This window comes from Nelumbo nucifera, chromosome 1, assembly GCF_055504915.1.
Source record: "Nelumbo nucifera cultivar China Antique chromosome 1, China Antique-T2T, whole genome shotgun sequence".
In the NCBI taxonomy this organism is placed as follows: Eukaryota; Viridiplantae; Streptophyta; class Magnoliopsida; order Proteales; family Nelumbonaceae; genus Nelumbo; species Nelumbo nucifera.
In genome coordinates, this window is record NC_142649.1 from 79,238,224 (window position 1) to 79,256,980 (window position 18,757).

The 18,757-nt window shown below is 39.0% G+C and overlaps 1 protein-coding gene across 12 annotated transcripts in view; it reads right to left on the reverse strand.

Moving 5' to 3' along the window:
• Nucleotides 1–18,150, reverse strand: part of LOC104605639 (uncharacterized) — a 30,266-nt gene extending 12,116 nt beyond the window's left edge. For 2 of the 12 annotated variants that reach the window (XR_016070802.1, XM_088886745.1), the window contains exons 1-13: nt 16,926–18,150; nt 15,303–15,392; nt 14,995–15,102; nt 14,254–14,289; nt 13,898–14,008; nt 13,419–13,502; nt 13,228–13,346; nt 12,690–12,791; nt 10,896–11,012; nt 10,726–10,791; nt 10,439–10,505; nt 7,388–7,441; nt 6,270–6,359 (exon numbers count right to left, since the gene is read on the reverse strand). Coding sequence is in view for 9 of the 12 variants with exons in the window: in XM_088886745.1 (XP_088742871.1) it covers nt 6,270–6,359; nt 7,388–7,441; nt 10,439–10,505; nt 10,726–10,791; nt 10,896–11,012; nt 12,690–12,791; nt 13,228–13,346; nt 13,419–13,502; nt 13,898–14,008; nt 14,254–14,289; nt 14,995–15,102; nt 15,303–15,359 (1,011 nt within the window). In the remaining 3 variants the exon portion in view is untranslated. Of the gene's footprint in view, nt 1–6,269; nt 6,360–7,387; nt 7,442–10,438; nt 10,506–10,725; nt 10,792–10,895; nt 11,013–12,689; nt 12,792–13,227; nt 13,347–13,418; nt 13,503–13,897; nt 14,009–14,253; nt 14,290–14,994; nt 15,103–15,302; nt 15,398–16,224; nt 16,885–16,925 lie in introns of those variants that run through there. The other 10 variants (XR_016070805.1, XM_088886746.1, XR_016070798.1 and 7 more) reach the window with 8 other exon arrangements.
• Nucleotides 18,151–18,757: the final 607 nt, after the last annotated feature.

An 18,757-nucleotide genomic window follows, 5' to 3' on the forward strand; every position in this document is an offset into this window, starting at 1 on the left:
AGCCCCTTTGTCGGACAAAGGTAATGATCAGGGATGCACTCTCACTGATGGAAACCAAGATTGCCGGCAGCCGATTTCAACCGTTGAGATTTGTTTTGCAAATATATTATATGGGATATAAAAGTGTATATATTATGGTTTCTAAAATGTTTGCAAGAAAGTTTTAATTCCCGGGATCCACATAAGTGGAGAGTGCAACACTGTTCCTTGCAGCCGAGGGAGAGGTCCTCTCTTGTCGGGCAGTGTATGATCATTATGGGCTGAGAGGTTAAGTGTAAGACCATTGAGGATAATACCTGATGGGCTAATCTTGCATCTGCCCACAGTCCCTGGGTGTTACAAGGTGGCTTGGCCCAGGGACCTCTTAAGGTAAGTGTTGGGCCCCTAAAGCCCATTTGATGGGTTTTCAGGGGGTGCACTGTCTTTAACAGTGTATTCGGCCAAGCCTTGTAACAAAGGCTGGGCCGAACCCATGTGGTTGATGTGTAGATCAATGCTTGGGTCCCACGCCATACAAGGAAGCCCAACTGGGCAGCAGTTAAGAGGGTTAAGTGAGCACATAAGCTTAATGGGCCTAAAGCCCATTTCGAACTGGGTTGTTTATTTAGTTAATAAAGGGGCGAAATCTGAAGTGGACCAGCTAATAGGATTGGGCTTAGACCCTATCCACTTAGAGAGTCCAAGATCTAAATAAGATTTAGATCTGGAAACCTCCTAATCAGATTAGGAGATGGCTGATCTGATCTCCAGATAAGATAAGGATTATCCCTTATCACTTAAAGGGACTTCTAACCCATATGTGATTTGGATTAGCAACTCCTAATCCGATTAGGAGCTGATCCCTTTAAGATTATAAAAGAAAAAGGGGGCGGCAGCCTAAAACACACAGATCATCAGGTTTTCTTTAGTGCTGAAATCAAGAAGAGTGAATTCTGCTCCCTGCAAATACTCTCTTGCCGCCTCCCTGTTCTTGCCGCCTTGTTTGCCAGTTCGATCTCCACTTGTGGGAGAAGTCAAGATTGGATCCTGACATCAGTCCTTTGAGAAAGGATTGAAAGGAAGCTGTGCTCACGTACCATCTTGCTGATTCTTGCGAAGGTTAGAGTTCTTGGAGAAGAACACTGCTGATTCTGCTCCACCTGCACTGCGCCATCTTCAGTGGGAGCAGTCTTTGGATCCTTCCTTGGGCGTGAACACCTTCATTGGGAGATATTACTTCTCCGTATCAGGTATAATCCTTCCCACTCCTTTTTGGTTCAGATCTGGTTCAGTTTATGGTTCAGAATTGATCCTTGAAAATATGATTTTCTAAATGGGGAATACGATTCCCAGTTGAAGGGAGAGAAAAATTTTTGAAATTCGCCCCTTATTCCGCAATCTTTTGAGCGTCCATAGGATGGATCTCTCATCCCTTCAAGTCTCTAGCCCTCCAGTCCTCACTCTTTCGGATTTCTCTCAACCCTTTGAGATAGAGTGTGATGCATCGGGTGTCGGAGTGGGGGTCGTTCTGGTGCAGAAGGGGCAACTCATGCTTATTTCAGCAAAGCTCTCTCAGCAGCCCACCAAAATCAGTCCACCTATGTCAAGGAAATGATGGCCGTGGTAATGGCAGTACAGAAATGGCGTGCATACCTATTGGGATGCCAATTTATAATCAGGACAGACCAAAGAAGTTTGAAGTGCATAGCAGAACAAAGGGTGCACACCCCGGAGCAGCAAAAATGGCTTAGTAAACTAATGGGATTTGACTACCACATCGAGTATAAACCTGGAACTGCCAACAAAGTAGTTGATGCCTTATCACGGGTAGAAGAGCTGACCCAACTAACCTGCTCTCAGCCCAGTTTTCCCTTATTTGAAGCTATACGGCAAGAAGCCAGATCTGATCCACAGCTGCAAGACATCAGGGAAAGGTGGAAAAGTGACCCTTCTCAGGTTCCGGGTTACCAAATTGTGGGGCTTGATCTTTTCTTCAAGGGTAGATTTGTGGTTGCTCCAAATTCCACCCACAAAACTGAACTGCTAAGGTTGTTTCATGATTCCGCATTGGGAGGACATTCAAGGGTGCTACAGACCCTAAAAAGACTCAGCAGCCACTACCATTGGGTAGGAATGCACAAGGATGTGTTGCACTATGTATCAGAATGCCCAACTTGCCAACAGTAGAAATACTCCTCACAACCCGCGAGCCTTCTACAACCCCTCAAGATTCCAGAGCAAGTGTGGGAAGACCTCTCCATGGATTTCATCACAGGACTCCCTCGTTCTGCAGGAAAAGAGGTCATCATGGTAGTGGTTGACCGCCTCACCAAGTATAGCCATTTCTCTGCTTTGCCTCACCCTTACACTGCAGCGATGGTGGCCGACATTTTCATACGAGACGTGGCGAAACTGCATGGAACACCAAGATCCATTGTCTCGGACCATGACCTTGCCTTCCTAAGTTCATTTTGGAAGGAGTACTTCAGATTGCAAGGAACCCGACTACACCCATCCACCAGCTATCACCCGCAAACTGATGGATAGACTGAAGTCATTAATCGATGCTTAGAAGCCTACCTTAGATGCTTCATAGGGGAGAAGCCTAGACAATGGGCTCACTGGCTTCCTTGGGCAGAATACTAGTACAACTCAACTTATCAGTCAGCTGCAGGGATGACACCTTTCAAGGCCCTATATTGTAGAGAATCCCCTCCCATATTACCCTATGAATATGGGTCGTCCAAGGTGGTAGAAGTAGAGACTCGCCTACTGGAAAGAGACGAGATTCTTAGACTGCTCAAGGCCAATTTGACAAAGGCCCAGCAACTAATGAAGATCAGCTATGACTCTCACCACCGCCCATTAGAGTTTCAAGTGGGTGATTTTGTCTACCTTAAGCTCCAACCTTACCGCCAGGTCTCAGTGGTAAGACGAGCTTGGCACAAGCTAGCTCCAAGGTATTATGGGCTCTACAAGGTGCTCGAAAGAGTGGGCCTTGTTGCTTACAGATTGGACCTCCCTACTACCTTGAAGCTTCATCCAGTGTTTCACATCTCTCTTCTCAAGAAGGTTGTGGGAAATCATACTCCTACCTCATCTAGCTTACCCCAATTCACTGAAGAAGGGGACATTTACACAGAGCCCATCAAAATTGTGGATTTTTGATGGGTCCGACGAGGTGGGCAGGTTGTACCAGAAGCCAAGGTAGAATGGGCTGGGCTGCCCCCAGAAGACGCCACTTGGGAACCTTATCTCAGGCTGAATGAGAGGTTCCCGAACCTAGACCTTGAGGGCAAGGTCAATGCTAAGGAGGGAGGAATTGTTGGGACCCAAATACCTTCCCCTAACCCAACACAGAGAGTGGAGCAGGCCACTACCTATCAGCAAAACTCAAGGAAGCAGAAAGGACAGGCGACAGAGCCTCAGGGACAGGCAACAGAGCCTCAGAATTAGTTACACACTGAGAGGGTGATTCTGTCGACAGAAGATATTCCCTCCATGATATTTCCCAGAGTTTGTTATCAGTTAGTTATTCTGCCAATCAGAGGATATTCCCTCTATGATTACACTTGTAGGCCAGATATATAAGGCCCTACTCTTTTAAAGAAGGAATGAATGAATATCCCCTATTTTTCTCTTTCACTGCATCCCTCTTTTCCTACCTTCCCTTCTCTTCTTCCTCCCCATTTTCTGTTTCAGGAGGTTAAGCCACCCTCGAAGGGGCTTCCGAGGTGAGCGGTATCTCACCAAGGGGCCAGTCAAAAGTAGCTGCTAGAGAAAGTAAAATCCTGACTGAAGTCATCTTAGCTACAGGAGCAAATGTCTCAAGATAGTCAATGCCATACATTTGGGTGTAACCCTTAGCAACCAACCGAGCCTTAAACCTCTCAACAGAGCCATCAGAGTGATATTTAATAGTAAACACCCATTTACAATCCACTGGTTCCTTCCCTTTCGGCAAGTCCACAATATCCCAGGTACGATTCTTATGCAATGCATCAAGTTCGGTCATCATAGCTTCCCTCCATTCAGCTTGAGATAAAGCTTCCGGTACAGACCTGGGTATCACATGGGAAGAAACAGGGGCAAGAAAAGAGTAGTAGGAAGGGGAGAGAAGGCTGTAAAATAAGTGTTTGGAGATACAATGGGTTGTACACTTCCCCTTGCCCTTACGAAGAGCAATAGGAAGGTCAAAGTCTGGAACAATCTGAGATGGGTCAGTAGAGGGCTGACCTGTTTCCTCAGGAATGATGGGAGTGGTAAGATGTTCTTCTGAAGGAGTAGAAACAACCTGCACATGTCTGAATCTCTGCCTTTGGTACCACCTTTGGAGAGCAGGAGCAGAAGCAGGAGGGGGAACAGGGACATCAGGGGTAGGTCCAGTGGAAGAGGTGGACACCCCATGATCGGACTCACAAGGGATGGGAAGAGGAACAGATGGAGACATAGCAAAGTACTCATCAGATTTCTCCCCCTCAAGAGGAATACTAAAGAAGGGAGTCAACTCTGCAAAGGTGACATCCCGAGATACAAAGCGGGTGCCACGAACTGGATCAAAACAGCAATAGTTCTCTTGCATCCATCTTTCAAATTCAGGGTCTGTCTCTTCGGGTTTCACCTTGCTGCCTGTGAGATACCCGAGTTTTCCTCTACTACAAACATAGATTTTTAGACTGTGCCCAAGCAAGATAGTTCGTCCCATCTAGCTTAATTGTGGTAACACCAATCAAAACGGAATCTACTGAAGCAGGTCCAGAAACTACCATGTGCTTGAACTCACTTCCGTATGCCTCCATTAATCAAACGGAAATCAAAGAACATAAACTTTTGACTATGTAAACTTACTTGAAGTCAAACCAGAACTTGGGTGCTTGAAAAACTAGGGTTTTGCTCCGTCCAGCAGATGGGAGGAAGAGAGAAGACACTGCCGCACCCATCAAACTAACTCAAACTCTTCCGAACCTGAACCGCCCTCCTTTAGCAGTCACAAGACACCTTCCAAGCACAGAGCGCCACACCCAAGCTTCACCTTTCCTAGTAACCTCGAAAATCTCTAGTCGGCTAGGGTTTTGGGCAGCAGCAAAACAGCATCATTTCTTGGCAAAATCTGGCCAGAACTAAACTCTCCAAACCCTTCTACCAACTAGGCAAGTGATTCTCTATACTATAGAGAACCTATCTCTCCATACACTCTCTTGATTTTAGAGTGTACAGGAACAAAAAAAAAAGAAGGAAGAGGAACTGAACCTACTTTGATACCAAGATGTAAGTCAGTCCTCTAATATCAAGATTAAACTTAGTGATTAGCAGAATAGAACAGATCTGAACAACTGTATGAGAGAGGAAGATGGCGAAGAGAAGAGGTAAGAGAAGAAGAAGTCGAATTAATCACCCTTCTCCTCTAACCCTATTTTATTAATCTCTAAAAAATTGATGATGACAAGTATACCCTTAAGTGGGCGGCCAGCTTGGCAGTTACATAAAGAAAATAAAATAAGAACAAATAACAGGCCCATTAAGTGAGGCCCGTCAACATAAAATAAAAGATAAAATAAAGGATATCACACGGAAGGCTGTTAGGGCCCATTCGGCCCAGTCTCTTTACAGGTTTAAAACACTGGTTTTGTTTTCCTTGCTCTAATATTCCACTCAGTGAACAATGTTGTATTCATTATCCAACATCATAGCTCTAATGCCTCAAATCCTGTTTGTGAAATGCAACTCAAGAGAGGGAGAAAATAGGAATTTGAAAGATGTTCCATATGGAATTTTCAATAGCAAGTAGAGGAACGATTGAACAGAAAGGACAAAATGGTCTTCATCAGATGGTTTGGATAAATTATCAGAGTTCAGATAGCGAAGGAGCTTGTTGAGATAAACCAACAGGAAATCAAAGCTGCCCAGTTGCGATAATAGGTTATAACCAGATAGCAGAACCTCCAAGGTCTTCTTCTATGCTCCTACTTAATTTTTCTTCTTGTTAATGAGTTTATTATGGCATGAACTTTTTTCTATGTTTATTTTTTATATTAATTACATAAAATTCTAAGTAACTGTATTATCTATACCCCACTCTTACTCTTTGTTCTAACTTGGCTTGCTCCCCGCTGTCAACCTGAACCATTATTTGGATTTGAATAGAGTGGAAGAGTGGCTCTAGATTATTGCAGGCTTAGGCCCAAATATATAGAGTGGACTAGGCTTAGATTAGATGATCTTTGCACAGATAGCTGAGTCCAGATCCACTAATAAGAAAAATGCTAGAATTGCATGTGAAGACCATCTACCTTTCTTGCTGAAGATCCTCCCAAAGTTTGTATTCCTTTGTGGAAAATGAATTCACTATCAATGACTCCCACCTTCTTTGTCCGATCACCCTATAAACACAGTGCATACCGATGAATATTGGACAAAATTATGCTTCTCAATCTGTTTGGGGGTAAAAGAAAAGGAACTTGAAAAAATAAGCAGCATGAAAACAATTTAGATGCTCATATTAACAGAAGCTGAATAAATAGAACAGATCTCTAATAGCCGACAAAAATATGAGTACATAAATATATACCATATTCTTGGGTTTATTTGTTTGTGAGTATGAGTGCATATATGCAAGCCTTGATGCATCTAAATAATCAGAAATATTCCAAATGGTCCATTTTTTTTCTTTTTTTGCTTTTGATTAGAACTACCAATGAATGAGACTTATTCAAATGTGCAAGAAAAGGGTGAAACCCTTTTTTATTTTGTCTTTTGGCATGTGTGTGTGACTCCAATACAAGTCAGCCCTACCAGCTCTTTCTCTTGATAAAGCATTCTGTAGAGCATTGGCAGATCTAGGGATCCACCTGGATGTGCTTTCATCCTAGCGATTACATTTTGTACCCAAATCTGACAATCTAGTTTCTATCCTAATGTAAGACATCATAAGAACCATCTTCACATTCACATGTATGAAATGACATGGAAGAACTAGCTTCCAGTGTCAACAAGATTATAAAAGCACTAATAGTTCTAAGAATAACAAGGAATCTAGGGACCCTTTGAAGGAATGGCAGTACAGAATAAATAATGTTGTTATTATGTTTTTTCAATATGAACGAAAGGAGACATAATTAGTGCAAAATTTAGCTGACAGTAGAATAAATACGAAGATGTCCCCAAAAAATGTTGTGTTGGCCCATAATCTTAAGATTAATTTGTAAAAATTGTTCTAAACTCATAAAAAGAAGAAATGAAAGAAAACAAAATGCAAGGAATATGGATTAGATGATCAAGATTAAGCTGGAAGAAGTTGATAACATATAAAAAACAGAGTAAAAAGTAGGAAAGCAAAGGATAAAACTCATGGATATGACATCCAAGGACCATGCAGTGTTTCTGCTTCTTGTATGTAAAGTAAATCTACCTGGGCACAATAACCAAGTTTCATATCCATTCCCCATCCGTGAACAAGATCATTCTGCACAGACCCGAACAGCATAAACATAATAACATGTAGCAGCAACTCTGCAATGAAATCTAAAAAAAATGCAAACTTTTTCTCTGTTGTGCTAGTTAATGCAATACTCATTTTTACACAAGAATCAAAACTGCATTTAAAATGCACAACATTATCAAGTCTGAGTGCCTGACAGATAATTTTGATCATTTTCTCTTAATGAAGTTTATCAGCCATGTTATTACTCTAACAACTTAGATTCTAATAGATTTTCTAACAGCTACATGTTCTTCCTGCTTGATCTGTCGAGACTGACAAATTTCTGGTAAGCATAAGTTGGACCATGATAAGCCTTGATAAAATCTGATTTAGTTTCACCACCAAGAGCGGAATAGTTGCATCTTGCATGTGTACCTCTTCATGCAATACTCAGATACAAAGGTGCATGGGAGGGATGTTATGAATTGATTCAATTAGCATCATGTATTGTTGCATTTGCAGGAACTACATCAATCCACATGTAAACTATTTCATGTTAATATTATCTAGGAAAGGTGATTATTTTAATATTTTTGTAATATAAACTTACTTTGGCATGGAATATGTGGCAAAAGTTATTACATATTTTGTACTATTGAGAAGCATGAATTAATATTTAGGAACACCACTTGGAATAAACATTCATTTTCAAATCAGATATTTAATCAAAATGGAAGTAAATTATCAGAAATTCTCAAACTTTTGACATGATTTTTATGTTCAAAATCATCATCATCCTAATTGTTATTGTTACTCTTGTGTCACTTTTAAAGGCTAATTGAACTGAATAGAGCCTTTTAAGAACTATTTAGGGATGGCTATACTAATTCTCTTCATACCAAGGATAATATTCTCTGTTTGCAGTGACTCTTATACCCCTTTTCATTATACTTCAACAACATTCTCTTTGGCCTCTCATTAGCTCTTCTGAAACCCTCAACTTGCATCAGATCACTCCTTAAAAGTTAAAACTGCTATGTCAAAATTTTGTCATATTAATGGAACATACATTGAGCATATGAATTTGAGGAAGGCAACACTAAACAGATTTCTATCATATTGAGGATAATGTGATTGTATTCTGGGCAATATTTTCAAATTCAGAGATAAGTGTTTTATGATTAATTAATTAATGAAAATGGAAGTCACTCAAACAAAATCAATTACCATAGCAACGGTTGGGTATTAGAAGTTTGGGCTGATAAGGTTTTTTCTTTTTTTCTTTTTTTTTATGGGGCTACACAACTGGGGGGAGGAAGTGCCCATCCCCCAAACCCATAACCCCCCAACCTGAATTAGGTGGGACTCAATCCCAAGTCTCCACTATAAACAGCCAGGGACCTTACAAACTGAGCCACCGGGCACCTTCCTGAGAGATTGATTTTTTTTAATCAATAACTTCAGAATTTTATTGATAACAGCCATAACAGGTTAATGTTTAGCCAACCCCAAAATAGGACTTTAATCAGGAAAATTGAATAGGGTTTCCAAGAAGACCATGAAAAGAATAAAAGTAAGTCCAGTGCTACTTTATCAATTGTGGTACAAGGATGTATAAACAATGAGGGCTGCCTCTTGTTAGGCTGATACTACCTAACCCCTTCCCAAATTCATATGGCTAGCAGATGCTGTCTTTGCGAGGAGCAGGACAATGTCAGGCACATTTTCATAACCTGCAAGTTTGCTGGTTTCTTATGGAAAGTGTTCACAGCCATGTTCGAGGTTTCTGGTTTTCATCCAACCTCAACTGAAGAGATTCTCTTCATGGCCCAGGCTGTGGAAGTAAGAAGGCGAAGGTGATATGGAGCTGCATTCCATTCACTGTGTGCTGGAACACATGGAAGGAGAGGAACAAAAAGAATGTTCGAAGACAAAGCTTGCAGTATGGATAGGATGGTAGCTGTGGTAGCAGATTAGTGGCAGATTGGGTGCTGATTCTTCCAGATTTCAGGCACATAGATAAGGAGGATCCGGGGAATAAGGGGAGGTATTGGGTTTTCAAATATGTAATGTGGAAGGCTTACTTTGATCTCAGTTTGTTTTGTTACTGGTGATGACTTGCCACCCTTAAAATTGTAATCCCTTTTTTTCTTTAATGAAATTTTCTCTTTACTTATCAAAAAAAAAAAAAGAAGAAGAAGAAAAAGAAGACTGCCTCTTGTTAGGCTGATACCACCTAACCCCTTCCCATTACAGCTAATTTTCACAATCTCCATTTGGTACCCCCTCCCCTCCCCCCCAAATGGTTGTTCCCTATTAATGAGTTAGAGTGTTAGCTGATCTTGGCACCCAATTAATTGTTGTTCCCAAGGTCCTTGTCAGGCTGCTAATCTCTCTTAGGCTGTGTTTGGTTTGAAGGAAAAAGTAGGGAAAAGAAGGGAAAAGTGGGAAAACCCTTACAAACCTTGTATAGATTTCCCTACTTTTCCCTTTCTTTCCCTACCTTGTCCTTCAAACCAAACATAGCCTTAAGGTGTGCCTGTATTCTGTAATGTCACGTGACTTGACAATTTTTCCCTAACCACCACATCACATTTTAAGAATCACCTTTCACTGCTTTGTTCCTCAATTATAGCCTTTTACTCAACCTTAGGCTTTTTTTCAAAGCCTATGGGGCCTGAATTTAAAGCCATCACAGCCCCATGGCTGTCTCTAAGAAGAAGAAAAGATTACTGTCAACAAACATTAAGCTGACTACTCCAGAGAGAATAAGAAATCCCTATATATATATATAGACAAAAGATAACTAATATATTCAAAAGAGGCAAAAAAAAGGGGGGGATGTACATGAGAATAAGAAATCCCTTAATTGGCCACTGGTTGGCTCATTTAAATGGTTTGTGGATATACAAAATTCTAGTTCACCCCAGTGAAGTTTGATATCATAGCTTAGCCCTTGTACAAATATGGAATTACTAGTCTCCTCTATCAGTTAAAACTCCAACATGAAGAAGACATGAATGGGACAAAGTAGTTTACCTGGATAAGATTCCAAACACAACGCCAAGCATATCTTGAAAATACCGGAGCCATCCCCTCAACCCATCTGTAAATTTAGTACACTAATACTTAAGTTTTCCAGCTATCATTTTATAGCAGGAGAAAGATAAGATGAATATATCTAATCATAACAGTTAATCAAATCAATCTAACAAATAAAATAAATGTAAAGGAAAAACAGGATTCAAGTAGGTGGCTCCATATAGTTGAGACAAGGTTTAGATGTTGATGAAAGGGTAACATCTAAATAGAAGCCAAAAGTATACCCAGTGCATGGTGGTCCCTCACTGGCATCTGAACATTTGACACTTCCTCGACTATCATATACTCTTCTGCAAAGAATAATTGACAACTTTGTACTTTATCAATATGCTTTTGAAGAATGGACGACAATGATGATGATGGTAACTCATACTGTCAAAGGCATGCCATTCACCTGTGGACAATCTTGGATCTTTTGCGGATGGTAATTCTGTGATGTATATCTGAAGAATTTGGGTCCAAAGCTGGCTGAGATATCTCCAGATTCTCAGATTTCATAATTTTCAAGTATCTACATTAAGAAAATACCCAAGTTGGACCAATAACATAATTCCAAAAAGGCAAAAACCAAAGGAAACAATAACCTCAAACAAAAAGCATTTAAGTTCCTCACCTTGCTAGACACAATTAAATTCCTAACCTTAGCATGTATATATCTTGCTTTCTTCTTCAGTTAATCTTGGGTTAATTCTAAAAGAAAAGCAGCTAGAACAATGATTATATTATTTTTAGGCTTTTGTTTAGGAAGATTCTTGTCAGCTTCTTCCCATACAGAATCTAGATCCTGACTATTGTTTAAGCAAGTTGTTCTTTAGAATGCCTATATTGACCAATGAACAGGTGGATGACTAGGCTAAAAGCAATGGTTGGGAAAGACTATTATGAGTTGGCTACGGGAGTCATAGTATCTATTTTGTATGCATATCCACCTAAGCATAATTCTTTCTTCCTTTTTCCATTATTTTTTGAGGGGACATGGATCAGTGGATGTTGCTAAACAGTCACTTTGATGTCAAGCTATTTCTCCATATGCAAGCTGCTAGTACAGAGCAATTTTTAGCTCATTTAATTTCTTGTATCTACTATTTACTTTTTTATGTAACAATTTCTCCATTATTAAAAACACTAAAACATGGGATAAGTGAACCCTTTCAAGTTAAACCCATCTGGCACACATAACAAAACATATAAGCCGAAAAAAAAAAACAACTATAGGACTTTGGAATAAGTTAAACACTTTGAACTTGTCCACATTAAATGCAAATAAAGAAGAACAGAGCAGGATCATTCCCTCTGATCAATTGTGTGTGGGCATGGAGTTGTCACATACAAGAGGACTATATCAGATAGTGAATGTTGCAAAACTCTTTGAAAAATGAAGACTTTCACTCACGATCTCAGCCTATCCAAACTTTTTTTTAAGTTCGCAAGACTAGACTGTGCAGTAAATGTTATATACAGTACTTTTAAGGCATATTTACAGTTTTTATAAAGTGCATCAATATCTTAAATTTAGAATACATCTTTTTCCATTAACTAGTCACCACATTGACTGGGGAAGCCAAAACAATTACTCATTGCCTCACTGCATGGATAAAAATGGTCAAGGGGATCCAGAATATATAATCATCTGGAGAGTTGAGAACTTGCTCTATTTTTGGTCCTCTATTTTTAAAGAATTGATCAGAAAGGAGCCTGATTCTGGTGTTCCTGATTTAACTGGGCAGTTCAACTCTCTGGCTTGTTGTAGCAGAGACTTGGGATCAAATCCCACTACCACCACGGTTGGGGGCTTATGGGTATGGGGGATGGGATACCCCCCCCCCTCCAATTTGGATAGGCTGAAAGAAAAAGGTAATTTTTTGGGGGCAAAAAAAAAAGAATAAAGGATCTGCTCTGGTCAAACCAGGTTCAACGATTGCCATTCTGATTTTCAAAACATTGCTACAAACATGATCCCTGCTTGCCAAGAATATAATAAATATTTGAACAAATAACCACATATGATGCAATTTATTAAACATCATGTGCAACTCATTGTAAACGAATAAAACAAAACATAAAATGCATATACCCTGCAATTTTACTCAAATTTGCACGGCCACACGCCAAACTAAAGGCCTTTAATGCTTATTCACACTTCAAAAGGAACTAACTAACAAACATCATGGAAAATCTTGATATGTACCTTCCTGGGTGGAAATTTTCAACTCCCAAATCTTCATCCCAAAGAAATATATAATCATAAATAGAAACAACATCTGGATGCAAAAATCGTTTGGCAAACCACCTGAGATAAAAATATTGGATAAGATTAGGTCATTTACTGTGACTAGAACAAGTAGGGGGATCCTAAGGAAAGAATCCACTTGAGAGTTCTTCTAAGAGAAAATATGGAAAATGAAGTACTGAATCGTCATATCTCAAATGGGATCCCACCTCAAAAGTCTACACCCACACAAATTCCAAAAGAATGTGATAGACTTTGTGTGTGTATTTTACATCTATCTAAAATTCCAAAAAACAACATCAGCCTGTCATGTCAATCAAGGCTTTAGTATTGAATTCAATTGATATATCTAAAAGCACATTTAGTTATCATGAGCTTATCACAAAATATCCAAGGATCCTATTATTCATTTTTATTCTTACTCCAAAAACATGCAATTTTCACAAGTCATTCATAATTCAAAATAGAATCTGAAGCAGATATTTCACAGCCATACCATTTTGTTTGGTTCTGAGCAACTATGTGTATGGCCTTGTTACTCCACTCTAAATCCCGCCAACCATCAACGTTCCCATCATAGTGGAAAAGGATAATAGTAAAGTTCTCTGAAATAAACTGAAATTCGATGAAATTAGACAAGCAACATTATACTCCTAATACATGTAAAATGCACATAAACAACAGTACCTTTTGAACAATTGCATCAACATTTTGCTTCTGCTTAATACCAGCTGGAATTGCTAGTAAGCTCTTGTTCTTTGGAACTTTCACCTGGGAAAACAAATCTTCAGCATATTATTTATAGCTTAATTCTTGCAGTTTGCATTAGCAGGCCATCTCTATTATATAGTTAAAATCTATGGAAACTTGGCTAAAGGGACAAAGAACCAATCAACCAGCTCATAAACATCAAACATGAGTAGCTGGGCCAACCATCTATGGGTTACATCCAATAATATATCTGATCATATCATATGATAAGAACAACAAGCCATTCTATTCTATAGCATTGGACCAAGGGGCAAAAAGAGAAGGAAATATCCAAATGGTCCAGGGTGAAAGTCTGACAAACAAGCTTTTGTTACAACCATATGATTAGGTCATACCCACTTCAGGAAACAAAACTTTAGATAAAACAGCAAATCATATTAAGATCAGTATCTAACCTTCAACCTTGAGCTACTTGTCAACCATAATGGCTTCATTTCCATGTCAGAGCTTGACTGTACAATACCACGAGGTAGATAATTCATTTTCATGGAAGCCACCTGAGGTTCCTACAGAGAAACAGAAATCAATTAACAAAACAAGGTAAAAAGAAAGTAGACTACAAATTGAAAGGAGACATTTCAAGAAGTTCAGTCAGGAGCATATGGGCTGAATGGTGATCAATAGTCATGTAATAGCAGGGTAAGATGATTTTAGTTGTTTAGCACCAAACAAGCCAATAAGGGGGAAATGAAAGATAAATAAATAAATAAATACCAGTTTTGGTGTGAGATGCAAGGATTTAAATGATTACCTTTATATTGCCAAAGGGATGTAATCTATCTTCCATCTGACAGTCACATAAAAATCCATCAGTAAGCTTACCATAAAAAAATACAGGAAGAACGTGAGTTAAAAAGGAAAAGAAAAGTCTTTCAAAATACAAACAATTGAAGACAGATGACATCAAGGTGCCTGTTGGGAAACCATGAGAATGATTGATCAACAGATAAAACAGAAAGCAAGCCAGCATAAATTTCCTATGAATTAAACATGAGGCTTTCTAGGCTAAATAGGGGCAACTGCTTGGTGCAATGCTAAATTCTCAGACTTGGACTGGCAAATGTGAGAACACAGTTCAAGTCCGGGAGAGGCCACCGTACAAAAAATAATGCCAAAAGTTAGGTCTGTATCCATTTTTAACCCCTCCCAAGACCCTGGACAGCTGGAACCATAATTGGGTAATGGCATCAAGTTATCTAGGATAAATATCAAACAAGTGGGATCGCAATATATATCATAAATATCAAATTGGAACATTATATTCATCCAACTCTTTCTGTTCTCCAATCTTTTTAAAGAGGATTAACAATTTATTTAATTAATTGCCTGAAGATGCCATCAGCAATATAATATGGAAATTCATCTTTGCCACAGGCAACAATTGAGGGGGTATACACAATCAACAGACCATCCTGGCATACCATCTGGGCTGGCCCTAGATTATCTCACTTTAGAAGATGTCATTTTTAATGAATTGATTGCATTGACGTACCTCTGTATGCTGAAACTGATAATTTGTCATCCTATACACAATGAACAACATAACCATGCAGACCATTCCCATAAAAGGCAGCTGTTTCATCTTAAAGCCATGTGTTCCCTGCACTCCCCATCATATAATTAGATATTATATAAAGTAATCAATTCCAAATACTCTATACTGATTAAGAAAAAGAAGTATATGAGGTCAATCATTTAAAATTCAGAGTTTGCTTCCAAACCCAGAAAACACAGGTTTAGCAGAAAGGAAAAAGAATAGGGTAAATATTTTTAATGGTAAGAATAAACTATAAATCTTACCCCATCAAAAACATTTTTGATTCTTGACAGCCATCTCCATGATTTTACTGCCTTCATAGGCAACCAAGATTTTATTCAATTTCATACATTCTGTGCTTCAGAACATAAAAAACAGACATCATGTATAATTCTAATAAATTAATAATGACTCAAATATGGCAAAAATTCCACATTCCACTATAAGATTCAAACATCAAGCATGCCCTGTAAGGAGAAAGAACATTTACAGAAAGATATTGTTACTGATCAGTAAATAAATTAACAAACATATAAATATGGCAAGGAACCAGTTCGTCTCTAGTATGTAACTAGCTGGTTTTAAGAAAACTCTACTCAATCACCCCATCAACCAATCTACAACATTGATAAGTATAAAAAAGGGAAAGAACGTCAAGAACATTAATTATATTCTGTTAACCCATATATGAAACAAATATGAACTAAAGAAGCCATCGAAGATGATTTTTCCACCCTTGGGCTAATGATTTCAAAATTAAAAAGAAAAAGAAATAAAATAAGTAAAAGAAAAAGATTGGGTATGAGAATGTCCACATTCTGTGCCAAAAATAGTTGACTATGAAATCCAAACAACTCATGAGAGGAGTTAGTCTTGCGATGAAACATGGCTCAGAATGATAAGAACAAAAGCAAAACATCCATGAGATAGATGACAAAAGGTCATCCGAAAAACGAAAGGATTCAGAGTTTTGCTTTTTTTTTTTTTTTGCTGCAACTTGCTTCTTATTTTGAATGTTTAAAAGAAAAAACATTTTCCAGAAATGAGAGTATGGCGGATAAAAATTAAAGGCAAAAAGAAACGAGCGGAAAAAAAGAAAGAAGAAAAAAAAAAAGCAAATTGTAACTAAATGAGCTGTCTACAGCACCAAAGCTAATAAGCATAAACGATGAGTTAAACACTTACAAAGTAAACAAAGATTCTAGCTGTGAAACCAAAAAAAGGCAGAACAATCATAAACGACCCACACATTACTTGGAGTTGCATCAACAGTGTTTGTTGCTGTTATTCCTTCTGCCCCTTCTATTTTCTCTGGCAAGTGACAACAGAGAAAGGAACGAAACGGAAGAAAACTGTACTAACAAAAATCTCACGGCTCTAGGTCATTTGGGAATTGGGAACGTTTCGTTGGATAGTCTGACCTCCTGGTCTTCCGAAGGAAACCGGATTCAGTCAGTTCAAAGCCCATTCGAACAGAACCTTGCATTGGGAATATCTCCCCATGAAATAAAATAGAAGTATGAAGATGCTCCCAATGCAAGGTTATGATGGCTGTTCGAACAGTGTTCTAATGGGCTTTGAACTGACTGAAGCCGATCTCCGAAGGAAGAACAATTTCTATTCCGAAACAGAAACGTTCCAGTAAAACAATCACCAAACGGTCCAACCCCATTCAAATTACCGGAATACCCCTTATACAGTCGAACCTACTTGTCCAACTTCTTAAAAATGAACTAATGAAGTTAAATAAAACACTATCATCTTACTGAGCGTTTTTTCCACATAATCATCTTACTGGAGAAAAAAATACAGGATGTAAATGAAAGCAGTTAGATGCCCGATAATCACGGAAGAGAATACAATACAATTTGGTATTCCTTACTTACCTCCTCTACCTGCTTGAATTTCGTCGGGACTAGAAACAGAAAAATTCCGACCACAGATTCCAAATTTCCCGCCAGAAAAAATGAACAATGATCTTCTCCGTCAAATAAAACACGTAAAATCTTCCCAGAATATTGAACTTCCTCCCAAAAAAAGATATTTCTGTTAACGAAGAAACGGTCTAAAGCCACGCCGGAGTTTTCTTCTTCTCCTTCTCCTTTTACCTCAGAATGATCAACTACTTTACGTATAATGAGCAGCTCCCTTGGAGAGGTAAAATAGAAAGGGCAAAAGTTACATTACCCCTCCATTACTTAAAACCAAAATAGCACCCCTTTCAACTGTATAATCAGCGAACGCTAAGCGAAAACAGAGCAATCTCAGCGAAGAAACGATCTTCTCTAATCTATCCTGAGATCTGCTAACGTAAACCTCTCTTGCTTGATTCGGCTAGAGAAAGAAAAAGCTTGAAAGCCACTCAGGAACCTTTCTTTTCTTTAGACCTCAATATAATTCGAGCTTATTTACCACAAAGTATAAATCTATTTCTCGATAGAAAACAAGATCTTCGACTGATGCATTCACCCGAGAAGGCAGAAGCTCACCAAAAATGACATTCCCAATGGTCTGTGAAGTGAATCCAAACAAAATTTCAGAATTTCATAGCAAAAGTCCGGTGCATTACCCAAAGGCAAATGGGAGAACAGACAAGAACTCGCCTGAAAACGAGAAAAGGGTAAGCTCGAGAATCACGAAACTTGGAGAATTTAAATCACGAACTTTGTTTTGTTTCTTCGAAAGAAAAAAGGATGGAAAAGGATGGAGATCCAAAATTGGATGAAGCTCAGAGACCAGTAGGATGCATATATCTCAGATTTGAATTGGATCAGACCGCTACCTCTAAAGAAGCAGAAGGAGAACAGAGAGAAATGAAAGAAAACAGTTCAACAGAAAAAGAACCAGAGCAATAAGAGAAGAAGAAGAAGACAGGAGAGGTGGGAGAAATTATTAAGGGAAAAAGGTCGACACACGTAAGTATCGGAAGCGCCACGTTTCAAGGGAAAAGAGAAACTGCATCTGCATCGAATGCAAAAATTCCCGCCGATGAGCAACTCTGATTTTAATTTCGGACGTCCTGTAACGTGCCCTCCTCTCAGTCTCTCTCTCTCTCTCAACTCACAGTCACCGGGGGCCAAGGCGACAAACAACTGAGCTCCTCCGACTCCGTTTCTGCTGCTTTATAGTATCATTAATTAATTATCTCTTTTTTTCTAATAAACCTTTAATTATCGCCTTTAATTGTTAATTCTTAGTAAAATTAAATAAAATTCCAAAAGTTCCCAAAACCTTACGCATTCATGGTTGAACCTCAAATCCATGACCTACACGTGTTGCCGATCCATAGGACATACGAATCAGATGCTCCTTTGTGCATTGAATCAGACACGTTAATATTTAATTGGTCGCCTCGCCGATCTTGATAGAATGAGAGAGCAGGAAAGTGCAGCAGATTCCGAAAATCAGCAATTATAAGTGGAATTAAATAATCCAAAATCATGATTAATGATTACGAGTTTACGACCTTAAGGGATGAGAACACGAAACTCGTAGACCATGCTCAGCGATGGACCAGGGTCTGATCACACACGTGTTCACATGCATACGATTCAGGATCTAATAATCCTCACAGCTGTCTTATAAATTTGTTTTAAAACTTGTTAAGGTAAGCTAGAGATATTCGAGTGAGGGACCAATGTCATGTCAGACTTACATATTTATTCAATGTAGGACCCACAGAGCAAGATCGGTCCCCACACCGTCTCACATTCTTTTG